Source organism: Ovis canadensis, chromosome 5, assembly GCF_042477335.2.
Source record: "Ovis canadensis isolate MfBH-ARS-UI-01 breed Bighorn chromosome 5, ARS-UI_OviCan_v2, whole genome shotgun sequence".
Classification (NCBI taxonomy): domain Eukaryota; kingdom Metazoa; phylum Chordata; class Mammalia; order Artiodactyla; family Bovidae; genus Ovis; species Ovis canadensis.
In genome coordinates this window covers 65,999,543-66,012,631 of record NC_091249.1, presented here as the reverse complement: position 1 = coordinate 66,012,631, position 13,089 = coordinate 65,999,543, and the positions used below count along the sequence as shown (strand labels likewise).

Here is a 13,089-nt window from a genome sequence, read left to right as displayed (position 1 = left end):
AAGGCAACAACAACCTCCACCCCTCTTTGTAAAAGAGCGACGGCCCCTAGAGGAGCGAGAGCCAGCCCCAGCAATCACGGGTTAAGTCCTTTTCCGGCCCCCCATTCATAAAAAAGGAACGCGGCGCATGCGCGCGCGGGGTCTCTTGTGCCCACCCATTCATAGAATCGCGAGCGGCGCGCGTGCGCACTGGAGCTCCCTTCCCTCCCATTCATAAAAAAGCCATTTTCCCAGGCAGTGGTTGCAACATCGCCGCGGAGGCAGTGAGAGAGGCTGACAGCGCGGAGCTGGCGCTGCGGAGCGCAGGGAGCCTAGCCGGTTCCTCCGGCAGGCGTCTGCGAGGACAGCGGCGTCCTATCCGCTCGGGTTCGGGGGTTTACACAGACGTGGAGCAATGCTTGTGACTCTGCGGCTCCTCAAAGTAAGTCCTCAACCGGTTTCGGGATGTGAAGCTACCCTTCTCTGAGTCGCAACGCGACTCCCCCTCGGGCTGGGGCAAATGCTGCGCTATTTCTATACGCGCCTCAATGTTCTTTCCCTCTCCCTGCGCCTCCTGGAGCAGCTGCGGTACGCCGCAGCTCCCTGACGCCCTCGGCTGGGCCAGTTAGGCGCCGGGGGTGCTCACAGCCTGGTACCGGCGTTCCCGACCCCCGGGCATTGCCAAGCCGGGCTCTCCCACTCTACCACTCAGAAGCCCCGTGCGTGTCCCGGGAGTTTGCTTCTGGCCTGGCCCCTTTCCGCCTACCACTACCCACCTCGGGCGCTGGAACAGGCGACTTTGGGCTCCGTGAGGAGCCACCTCTTGGGTCCGGCGGGCGCCTTCACCCTGGGCGGCTCGCCCACCCTGGGCTCTCTGCCCACGGTGCCAGTGTGCCGTAGATCTCCCCAGCCCGCCGCAGCGGCCTATGCTCGACGGAGGTTTTAGTTTACCCTTCGGAGCCGTGATGGACTAGGTTTTCTTTCCTTCTGCCTACCCCTCGATGGTCAGCGCAGGGCTGGCCCGGGACTGGGCATTTCTGCTCTTTCTGGTGAGGCGGTTCCTCGCCGTCTGACCTTTGCTCTGCTGCCGCATTTTATGCTGTGCAACTGCTTTGCAGTTGCTTTCCTTTCCCCGGCCTCTGCAGGGGCTGAGGATCCTCGGCCTCCTCGTGTCCCCCTATACCCTGGCACCGAATTGTGCCAGGCCCCGAGGCCCCCGGCCGCGGTGGGGCTGTGGTGGGGGCTGAAGGTGCGTTTACATAACGCCGGGCGTGTGGGAGCTGGAGGAAGAGGTTGCGTGCGTAGGAGAGATAAGGCTCCTGCCTTCCCTCCTTCCTTCTTGGTGGTACCAGGCTTGACATCACCGAGAAGAAAGAAGGACAGAGACGGTACGTTCTGAAAATTCTGAATCGCCAAGGCTTGGGAGGCAATGAAGGGGGGTAAAGGGCAGGTTTGGCCAGCCAGGACAGCTGGAGCTTGGCTCCATCACTGGGGCCAGGGCTGTGCCCAGTTTCCCCTCCCTGCAGACGATCAAAAAGCATTTAGACAGTAGCTGCTCTTGTGCAAGAAGCCAGTTTCTCAATTCTCTTTGATTGAGGGCTGGGGGTTGTGGGTAGAGGAAGTAAGAGAGGTGGAAAATGGTTGCATGGCTAGATGGGCTGAGTGATGAAGGAAAGAAGAGAACTGGGCTGGAGGGCTGGATGGTGGGCAGAGGGGAGAGATGCTGGCTGCCTCATGCACCAGCTGGTGGATGGGTATCCATTTTGCCAGGCCTGGATGAGGGGGACAGAAGGCTGCCTTGTGGCCCATTAGGGCTTGGAGAGCACCTCTCCCCCCCAGGATGATTTGTGAAGAAAGGAAGGGTGTGTGTTCAAAGGGGTGCCCAGACCCAGTGTGAACCCCCTCTTCCTGCTTCCAAACCAGTGGCATGATTCTCTCCACTTTGGGGGTTGGGTAAGAGAAAGTGCCTGTCAGTCTGGTTTGCTGACTGAGGAGGCTCTCCAGTGCCTCTGAGCCTCTCAGGGCTACAAAGCTGGGAGGTGAAGACCCAGAGCATTTAGGAAATGTGGGTTTATCAATGTCTTATTAAGCTCGGTCTGGCCTGAGGCCCTACCCAATATTGCACTGGTGATTTCACAATGTTTAGAGTTCCCTGGATCTTAACACAAATGGGGCATAAACATCTGAAAATTTCAGTTTTTCCCCTTAGTGAAAAACTAAGTGGGTATGGGGCAGACTAGGAAAGGGGGGGCAGCCACTGACACCCTTCCACCTCTGCCTCCCTCCCTCTACCCCCGCCCCCTTCCTCTGTCTCCCTCTCTCTCTTAAAGCAGAAGGGTGGGAAAGAAATTGTAGACATGTCCAGTATAAAATCAAACTGCCTCTTTCCTAGCCCTTGGGAGGGTCCTCACTTGCCAGAAGGCTCTAGATGAATTCTAATATGAACAGTGCACATCCTGACCAACTGAGCTGCACGGCTAGTACAAGGTAGGCATTTCGATGGCAGATTTATAAAATTTCCTTGATGGACAAATGCTCAGTGAGGAAGACATCTCTTGGTTATCTTCCTTTTTAGATTCTTACTCTCTGTTCTGTGGAGAATAAGTGCTCTCCTGCTCATTCCCACCACCTTTTCTACCAGTACCCTCTGAAATGGCAACATCTCCTTAGAGCTTCCAAGGGGCTTTGTGGGAGGAGACTGACCACATGGAACAGAATGATTCCTAGTTAAAGCAGGGCAGAGGCTGAAGACATTTGGAGCTTGCAGATGTCATTTTTGCTTTTATCCTTCCAGAATAGGTGGAGAGATGGTAAACGTGACAGTGCCTCTGACTTGAATAACAAATGAAGGCAGCCTTTCAGTGCAAAACTTGAAAGTCAGTGATTTTAAAATTAAGGGAGGAAAAAACACCCATTAACACTTCCAGAAATGACCCCTGAGATGTACTGCTCTGGAGCTTAATGCTTGGGATCGCATGTGTGGAATTCTCTTCTGATTTCTGACGCTGTTGGTCCCTTCATGTCGCATCTTCCAGCACCAGTTTTTGGGCCCCCCACAAGCCTTTTTCTTTTCCCAGGTTGTCCTCTTGGAGAGGGCCCAGGTAATGGTACCAGGGTGCTTAGAAAGGAGCCCCTTCTCTTCAGAGAAGGAGTTCAGTGTAAAAACTATGGGATTCAGTTTGGTTCTGCATCCAGAGTTGTCTATCATCTAGCTCCAGCTGAGGCAGAAGTTTCCTTGTGAGGAAAACCTCTGGATCTAGGGACAGAATTGAAAATGTTGGATTTGGGATATCGATACGACTTGTGTTTTTAAGGAAGGGGAAGGGCAAGAGTGGAGAAGCTCCCCTCGCATGGCCAACCTAGAGCTACTGGACAAAAAGCAATGACTCACTGGAATATATTTTTACTCTTTCAAAAGAGCCAGAGGAAGAAGGTGATGAAGGGCAACATAACAGAAGACTGTATTACCTCTTCTAGACCAAGGTAGGGAACTGGGTCAGAGCGGATGAGAGGTTAGGAAATATGCTAAACTTGGGCCTTAGTCTCCCCATCTGCGGAGTGGGGAGAACAACCCCCGCCCCCACCCAGGGGCCAGGGCCAGCTGAGCAGCTAGCCAAGTGTGCAGGGCTGGGGCTGTGCCCTTGTTACTAGGGGTGCCTGTTAGGCAGGCCTGGTTGTAAGGAAGACCCTTCCTCCACAGGAGACGTGGGGTACTTCTTGATGTACAGGGTGGAGGATGCAGAGCTCTCAAGGGGCCCTGGGGCCACCCTGCAGATCCAGACAGCTGACAAGGCTGGGGATGTATCCGGGACATGTGGCTGGGTTTAAGAGGCTGCGCCGTTCAGCTGTGATCATGATTGTTCTTTCCAAGGACAGTCAGTGGAGGAAGCAAGGGCACCAGGGAGGGAGCACAGATGTGCTGGTCTCGTGGAGGCGGGAAGGGGCCCTTCTGGGGCAGGTGGCCATTCGCAGAAAAGTGGTTTCCCTTGTCTTTTTCTGGCTGGGGGGAGGGAGAGTCACTTCCTGCCCCATCCCAGGAGTAAGCTAAAACCTATTATTGTAACTCCAGTTCATAGTGGAGGGTGGTGAGACCAATAAAATGATCTTTGTGCCAATGTCGGGGGAGGTCCCTCCCTGGGGTTTAGGTTCCTGGTCCCCCACCCCCAAACTCTGACGCAGGCCAGGGGTTCCGAAACTACCAGTATTTAACAGGCTTCTTCTAGCTCCATTCTTTTCTCACTCTTGACTTCTAATCCCTCTTTAAGGGGATCTGCTGCTACTTCTGTTAAGTCGCTTCAGTCATGTCTGACTCTGTGCGACCCCATAGATGGCAGCCCACCAGGCTGCCCTGTCCCTGGGATTCGAGCAGACAACAATTATGAGGGGAATACATCAAAGCCAAAATGTGTAGCTGGTTAGAATAGTCCAGAACCAAAAAGTACAGCAAGACCTCTCCAACTCAGCCTTGCACAGGGGCTCTGGAGCACAGCTGACTGGTTGTGAAAAAAGAAGTCTGGGAACTGATAACTGAGGATGAGACGAAGTGAGGATAAGCAGCTGTTTTCTTTTTATGATCTCTGACAGGTTATGGCCAGAGGTCAGCTCCTAGTGGTGCTGGAATGGGGTGGGGTGGAGCGGGGGCAAGGATTCTCAGACAAATCTAGCTGTCTAAATGCTTTATTCTCAGCCAAGATGATCTCTCTCTGTGTAGGGTACAGGGAACACAAGCTCTGGCTTCCCTTGTCCTCCTCATCCCCTTTATTTTTTTAAAATGTGTCATGTGGGATCTTAAGGATCCTTAGTGAATTGTAGTTCCCTGACCAGGGACTGAACTCTTGCACTCTGCATTGAGGACATGGAGTCTTAACCACTGGGTTACCAGGGAAGTTCCCCCCTTCCTCCCCTTTAAAGTCGTTCTGAAGCAATAATTGGAGCTTAATGAACTGAGACGTTGTCCCAGAGAACCCAAGAGATAGTGGCAGATGTAGCCCCAGGCTTTCACACAGCCTATTGTTAAGTTGCTCAGTGGCTTCCAGTCTTTGCAGTGCCATGGACTGACTGCATCCTGCCAGGCTCCTCTGTCCATGGGATTTCCCAGGTAAGAATACTGGAGTAGGTTGCCATTCCCTTCGCCAGAGGATCTTCCTAACCCAGGGATAGAACCCGTGTTTCCTGCATTGCTTAGAGACCTTTTTCTCTGAGCTGTTAAAGGGTTAAACAACCTTCCCTGAAAGCACCTGCTAGGACTGAATGAGGCAGTACAAAAAGTGCCCCTTCATTCAGAGCTTCTTGTCAGTTTGGCATTAGCTGACCTGTAGTTTTCAAAATACAGCTGTCAGATTTTCCTAATATTTCTCAACTCCTCTCCCTGGGTTAAGTCCAGGAGAAGTAGTAGATGGCTGGACCTGACAGTTAACATGGGTCTTGATTCTTTGCTGCCAGCCTGCACTGAGCTGTGTGTCACCTTGATGCTCAGCCCCTCCCCGCAGGTATCATAGACAAATACAGGGCGTTGTGCTCTAGGCTTTTTAATATCCACTGACTGGGTATTCTTTCTTCTGCCTTCCTCTTACCCTAGCTCTTTCTCTTCCTCACAGACCTGGACCAGGAAGCCACATCCATGAATGTGCCCTGGGGACCCTGAAGTTCAGCTTTACAGGTGGGAGGAGAGGGGATTCCCACCCACTCTAGGCTTCCCTTTTAGGGGCTGCTTTATGGTGAGATCCTACAAGTGAGACCCATTCAACCTTAAGAAACCTAAAAATGAAAACACTTAGTAAAATGGGGGTGTGTGGAGGACAAAAGGGACAGCAAAGAAAACGGAGTTGGAAGCAAAGAAGTCTTAAGCACTGACGCTTCCTTTAGTGATAGGTTTCAAAGCCCTGGCCCCCACTCTCCACACTAAAAATTCCCCTAACTGGGGGCCAGTCTGACACCAGCCCTGTCTGGCTTCATTTCCAGGCTGGTTGGGTTAACAGCCCGAAGATGGCCTGATGAGGTTCCCCGAGGGCTAATGGCAGACCCGGGAGACTGGCAGAGTTCTCAGCTACAAGAGAGAAGGGTGCTTTCACACCCTTCCCTGAATATCCAGAAGTTATTGCAAGTCCAGGCAACAGGGATGACTGGGTTCAACTCCTGCCCTGACCACTTGCCTGCTCTGTGACCCTCTGTTCTTCTGTTTCTTCCTCTGCAAAGTAGGTGTTACTCTCCAAAGTGATGGTGAGGATTTAAGAACATCACTGAGGATTTAGCACAGATCCTGGCACCAAGAAATGTTTCATAAATACTAGATGTTTTCCTAACTATTAATTATTATTAGAAAGTTGGAGTGGAGGTAAAAGTTTCCTTTCCTCGTGCTAATCCATAAGGCTGTCACCTACAACTCCACAGAAGTGCTTCTCTGGCTAAGTGGAATCCTGGCTTTGTTTCTCTGTTCACAGTCTTCCAAATGGGCCATCAGTTTCCCAAATGACCTAAAGGAAGCAAAAGCCTCCTCTCTCCTAGTTATATTACAAATCTCCTCCTTCCTAGCAGGGGAAACAGAGTACATATTAAACTATACTTAAGTTCAGCAGTATTGGGTAGACTGGAGGGTAGGTGGGTCCCAGTGAGTAGAGATCGATCTTTGAAACCTAGGAATGGGGAGGTGGGGGTTTGAAACTTCACTTTGCTGTGCTGAAGTATTATCCATCAGGCTATCAGCAAGTTGTTTTTTTTTTTTTTCACGTGAGTCAAATGAATTCAACCGTCCTGTGGACAGGTGGTCCCAGCTAACTAGGAGATAAAGCCTGAGAAGATTGGAGACCTATAGGTCTGAGCCAGCTGCTGGCTTTTGCTGGGCTGTAGCCAGAAGGAATCCTGCATCAGTGTTATGATGGGGAAGATGCATTTTAGAATATGCCGGCTGGAGCCATCCAGGGTGTGGCTTACCCCGAGAGAGCTGAGTTACCAGGGACCCAGCTCCCACCCCTTGTCTGGCCCTAAGTGCAGACCCAGATGTTGACAGCTGCCTCTGGAGGGTAATGGGAGTGGGGTAATGTCAATATCCCGTCACCAGCAGCTACTGTCCCCACCCTGGCTTCCTGGTGGGACTTTTCCAAGAATCTGCCTTGTGAGTCCATAGCCTGTTAAAATCCCTGAGCATTGCCCATGCCTTTGATTCACCCATAGAAAGTGTGCTCATTGTTTAAAGAATCTCAGGAATAGGATCGGAGGAAGGAGAGTGGGTGATCGGTTTAGGGGAGGGAGTACCCACAGCATGGCAAGTCCCAGCCCTGGTCCTAAGAGATGAAAGCTCAACTACATGGGGCAATACAGCCTTCAAACTGCCACTGACATTTTGTTGGCAGGACCCTGAGCTTTGTGACCTGAGCTTCTGGCATAGGGGAATCACGTTGTCTTTGTCCGGGGTGGGGGTTCTGGCGGAGGCACCTCTTGGCTGGCGCCAGAGAGTCGACTCCTGAGCCTCTGTCAGCATTTTCCATTCTTTTGCCGAGTCACACCTTTTCCTCCAGGCAGAGCTGGAACCCAGGGCTCCTAACTCTTCTTCTTTTGACCCCAAACCCATTTATTCCAGAAGCAAGGCTTTGGAATCCCTGCAAAGAACAAAGTGAGCCCACTTTAGCATTCCTGAAGTTCTGCCCAATGACCAGCTTGAGCCTTGGAAAAAATTCCTCTCCCAAAATGCTCAACTGACATCTCTTATCCAGCCCCAAACCCAGGACCCCTAAAGGAGGCTGTCTCAGCAAAGAACGGCTTCTTGGTGGCAGACCTGCCTGACACTGAAGTCAAACTCTGCCATAGGAAAGTCTCCTCATTGAAGATGATGCTTTCCTGACATGTGGAGGGAACACGAGGCAGGAGAGAGGCTATCCCCAGGCACACATTCTCTGAAATGGGAAAAACTCTGCACAGAAACACCAGCATCTCTTAAGTGGATAGGGCTGTGGGACCAAAGCCAATAGTTCATGGCCTTTGTGAAGGGGAAATATCAGTTGACTGAGCAATGAACCTTGTAGAAAAGACTTAGGGCTTTTTTCTGCAGATGAGAACCCTGGGGATAAGCTCCCTTTCATTCACTTCATGAACTTTGCACCTAGACCGAGCTCTTTATTTCAGTTAGGCTGGAAAGCATCTAAGAAGTCCGTCCCCAACAACGGAACCATTTCTAATCAAACCATTGTTTCCAAGCAGAGGAAGTATAATGCAGAGTTGTCCTGAATGGCTTTTCTCTCTCTCTCTCTCTTCATTCTTTATTATAGACATCGATAAGTATGGATGTGTCGCGCAGAGCCAGGTATCCTTCTCCTGTAATTGGAATACTAGGGTGACTAGCTGGGGCCCAAGTCTGAAGGGATGTGAGGTTAGAACTGGAAGTGGAAACCTATCCACATCCTCTTCTTAGGTATCACTTTTTTTTTTTTAATTGTTTTTAAGTTGATGTGTTGTATTTTCATTTTTATTCAGTTGAAGGATTTTTCTCATTTTTTGTCACTGCATGTGGGATCTTATTTCCCCAACCAGGGATCGAATCCCCACCCCCGGCAGTGGAAGCTTGGAGTCTTAACCACTAAACTGCCAGGGAGTTCCCAAGGTATCACCTTTGAGGCAAGATGAACCAATAGCAGAGGTTCAGTGTCAGCTCTCCAAATTAGAGCATCATTGGCATCTTGAAAAAGCATTTACTGAAGCCCTACCCCATAGCACATTAATCCAATGTGGTTTTTTTCCTTTTTTAAAGGTGGTTATGATCTATCTTCACCCTGGCTGTCTGTTCTATCCCCCAGCCACAAGCCCAGTGGAATCTTCCCAGAGTCTAATCTTTCTCTGGGATTCCAAATTGGGCAGAGGTCTTGGCCTCTGCTGCTACTTCTTTAAATTGATCTCCAGCCGAATTCCGAATGTAAAGGTCAGCAGGCGAGGAAATGGCACTTCTAATAGAAAACAATGTGCACTTTCTAAATTTGAACCAAGCCGCTTCCGCTCTTTGATTTAAGTGACTTCCTGGGGTTCCGTGTCAGGCACTGCAGTTGAATCTCTGGCCAGTTTCCAACTTAAAATTGCACTCTCTCGGTGAAATTAGAAACTGATCCAGGCTTGGCTTAGCTATTCTAGTAAACAGCATTTAGGCTGAATGTTCAGCTCAGTATTTGGAAATGGGTGAAGTGAGTGCCCCTCGGAGAGGATTTCCCATTCAAGTTGTCAGTGGGCATCTGCCCAGGGGCTATTAGCCACTGGAGGTTGTTGCCCTTAGAAGTAGTAGTAGTAAGTAAATATCCTGATTGTGTAGGCATCAGATACAGCTCCTCCTTCTCTTGTGACTATCTGAAATAAAGGCTTTTGTTTATCTAGCTGATAAAAACTCCACGGGAGCACACAGGGACTGACTGTTGTAGTCACTACATCCTCACATTCAGCATAACACTTGGTACTCATTAGTCGTGCTTATTAGTGCTCAGGAAATCTAAATGGTTGCTCTCTGGAATGGTGGTAAATTAGAGTACGTGCTGTGTGTCAGGTAAAATGCTAGGTCCTGGATATGCATTTTTTCATTTAGTTCTCACAAGAACCCATTTTACAGGTGACAGTACTAAGGCACAGAAGTTAAAGAACCTCATTCACAGCAACACTGCTAGGCAAAGGTGAGAACTTGAACTTCAATCTAATTACAGAGCCTGTGTTTATAACTGCTAAGCTCTGTCATAAATCAGAAGCATGTTTCATGGGGATTATAAGAATGAACCTGGATGGCCCAAGTTTGAGCCCTAGTTCTGCTACTGATGGTTTTGTGTGACTTTGGACAAGCTACTTTGAACATTAGTTTCCTATAACTAGAAAAGGGGTAATGGTAGTTACATTCTAGGGTTATTTTGAAAAGTTGATAACATCATAATATGATGCTTAGAAGAGTCCTTGTAAGTGCTAAATAAGTTATTTCTACCACTTAAAATTGTCATTAGTGTTAATAGTAATCATCTAAGCCTTAATGCTGGGTAGTCCACCAAAGGAATCCTATTTCATTTGGGCTCCCAAGGACCTAATGGTGGATGGGGGTGTTAACAGGCCACCTATTGATGCCTGGAATCCATTCTCTTCCTCCCCCCTACCCAGGGCCCCTAGAAGCCTGTTACTCTGCACATCCCTGGACCTCCGGCCCCATGGAGCCCCCGATCCCACAGAGCGTCCCCTTGACTCCCAGCTCAGTCATGGTCCAGCCCCTCCTGGACAGCCGTACGGCCCACAGCCGGCTCCAGCACCCTCTCACCATCCTTCCCATCGACCAGATGAAGACCAGCCACGTGGAGAACGACTACATCGACAACCCTGGCCTGGCACCCCCCTCTGGCCCCAAGCGGACCCGGGGTGGAGCCCCAGAGCTGGCCCCAACCCCAGCCCGCTGTGACCAGGACATCACCCACCACTGGATCTCCTTCAGCGGGCGCCCCAGCTCTGTGAGCAGCAGCAGCAGCACGTCCTCCGACCAGCGCCTCTTAGACCACATGGCGCCCCCACCCGTGGCTGATCAGGCCTCCCCGAGGGCTGTGCGCATCCAGCCCAAGGCCATCCACTGCAAGCCGCTGGACCTTAAGGGCCCCTCTGGCCCCCCAGAGCTGGACAAGCACTTCTTGCTGTGCGAGGCCTGCGGGAAGTGTAAGTGCAAGGAGTGCGCGTCCCCCCGGACGTTGCCCTCCTGCTGGGTCTGCAACCAGGAGTGCCTGTGCTCGGCGCAGACGCTGGTCAACTATGGCACCTGCATGTGCCTGGTGCAGGGCATCTTCTACCACTGCACCAACGAGGACGATGAGGGCTCCTGCGCCGACCACCCCTGCTCCTGCTCCCGCTCAAACTGCTGCGCCCGCTGGTCCTTCATGGGTGCCCTGTCCCTGGTGCTGCCCTGTCTGCTCTGCTACCTGCCCGCCACTGGCTGTGTGAAGCTGGCCCAGCGCGGCTACGACCGCCTGTGCCGCCCTGGGTGCCGCTGCAAGCACACGAACAGCGTCATCTGCAAGGCAGCTGCTGGGGACGCCAAGGCCAGCAGACCTGACAAGCCTTTCTGACGCTCGGGGTCAAGCCCAGCGCTCCGCCTGGAACCCTGGTTCCCTTCTGACACCTGAGAAGAGCACCACGGCACAGCCAGAGGTTTTAGCATCCTGAGGCTGACCCTGCCACTCCACCCACCCCCCACCCCCAGCTGCTGAAGAAATAGGGACCATCACCCACCCCTGTCTTCCCCAAAAAGATGAAGAAGCACTTTGGGGTTGTTTTGTTCAGGATCCTGGAACTTTGTGTGAAACAGACAGTGGCAGGGGTGTGGTGTGGTTTGGGGGTGATTTTTCTTTTCCAGAAGATGGAACACAGATGTGGACACATATCCGGAAGTTGCAGCTGCTTGAATGCCTTCCTGGCCCTCCTCCTCCCTCGCTTTCTCCCTGCTCTTGTGCATTCTCTCCGGCTGCCTGGGAGGAATCTGAATGGCCAGGGGACTTGGAAGAAGACACTTGGAGTCTTACCGTCTGTACCTTCTCCTCCCAGCCTCCACCCCAGTCTGCCCCATCTTGGGGAAGGTGTAGACCCTGGCAATCCCTGTTGTATATACTCGGGAGCCCCCGCCCCTCATTCCTTGCTCTGCCTGGAGCCATGGATGGATTTAGGAGCCACTGCACAGTACATTTTCTCCCTTCCAGCTTCCTCACTAACTCTCGGGGGTGTTCCACTCATAATACCGTCCTTCGGCTCTTACTGAGTCACAGACTCACCTGCCTGCTGTGTGCCCCCAGTTCTCTCTACCCAGATCCTTTCCAGAAACTTCACTACGGGTAGAGAAGACTGGGGCAGCAAATTTGAGACCAAATAGCATTTTGCCAATGAGTCTGAGACTGTGGTCTCTGGATCCAGTCGTTACACGTTTTTATATCAGATACTAACGGTGTTTTAAAAAAATAATAATAAAACACTTGCTTCCTTTTGGGCCACCCCCAGGAAGGGCTGATTTCAAAATCTGGGGGGTGAGCAACCTCAAGGAACACAATCCCCCCCTCCCCACCAAGAAGAAGATTTTAACAGCAGAGAAGAGAGGCAGCACCTCGCGCTGGCAGTGACGGCTGGGTGTGGGCTTCTTCTCTCCTGATTCTGCTGCTCGCTGTCCTAGCCTTTCGTGTACAGTGTCTGTATCTTTAATGTAAATAGTCAGATGGTGACAAAAGAGTCTATTTTAGCGTTAGGAGGCCCTGGCGGGGGGAGTCGGAAGAATGCAGGTGGGGGGAGATTCTCCGGGGTACTTCTTGGGATTGAGCCCTGCTTCTGTGCATGGCCACATGAGCCCCTCCCAGCAGCCCCCAAAGACGTAGCAACTCTCTCAAGGTGCTAAAGGACTCAGAAAGCGCAGCTCGTCCCATGGGTAGGTACTTGTTGCATGCAAAAGCTGTAGTGTGTCTGGTCCTTACTCCCCAGCAATTGTGTGGGGTTTGTGCTTCATGTGGTATTTTGTGCCTCCTCCCTTTCCCCCTCCCCGCCGCCGTGAGAGAAAGTAGCTTGGGTCAGAAGAGCTACCCTGGGGCGGTGTTGGAAGTGTACTAGGCACAGCCTTTGTAGCACTTCAGTTTGTTCTGTAGGAACAGAACAGCCTCCTTGAAGGAGGCAGGGAGCTGTGATGGTCATGCACCCAATGCTTCTCAAGGACTTTTTTTTTCCCTTCCCTTCTTGAAGACTGACAGTAACATCTTATGATTTAGAATAAGTTAATTGTAACTGTAGGTATTTATTGACTGGAGGAAAGAAGGGGATGGTCTTATTATTTTAGGCTTTATTTATATAACATTTGCTAGCTTGTAAAAGGCGAATATGAAATACTGCATCTGCGTTTTCTAAGGCTGATTCCTGTAGCTACCCTTGCCACAGTTGTCATGGATGTATGGATGTTCTTGCACAAATCAGAGGGAATGATAGAAAAAACACATTCAGCCAACCACTTGTCCTAATTGAATGTATCAGATGTGTACTGAAGGGACTGGAGATGTTTTTCCTCAGAACAGGTGTGCAGAGGTTACCCCCAAAAAGACAGGGCATACTTCCACTCTGGGAGAAGCCTCAGAACTTTCCCCAAAGCCCCTC

The 13,089-nt window shown here is 51.1% G+C and overlaps 1 protein-coding gene across 4 annotated transcripts; it reads left to right on the top strand.

The window, feature by feature from the left end:
* The first annotated feature begins 209 nt into the window (after positions 1–209).
* SPRY4 (sprouty RTK signaling antagonist 4) lies at positions 210–12,025 on the top strand. Of its 4 annotated transcripts, XM_069592291.1 has the most exons (3): positions 244–421; positions 9,560–9,620; positions 10,090–12,025. In XM_069592291.1, the coding sequence occupies exon 3, from the start codon at positions 10,137–10,139 to the stop codon at positions 11,034–11,036; it is 900 nt and encodes a 299-aa protein (XP_069448392.1). In that variant the 5' UTR covers positions 244–421; positions 9,560–9,620; positions 10,090–10,136; the 3' UTR covers positions 11,037–12,025. The 4 variants fall into 4 exon arrangements, with proteins under 4 accessions (XP_069448391.1, XP_069448392.1, XP_069448394.1 ...); XM_069592290.1 differs by lacking the exon at positions 9,560–9,620 and having other exon boundaries at positions 210–421; XM_069592293.1 differs by lacking the exons at positions 244–421; positions 9,560–9,620 and adding an exon at positions 3,410–3,462 and having other exon boundaries at positions 10,090–12,019.
* Positions 12,026–13,089: the final 1,064 nt, after the last annotated feature.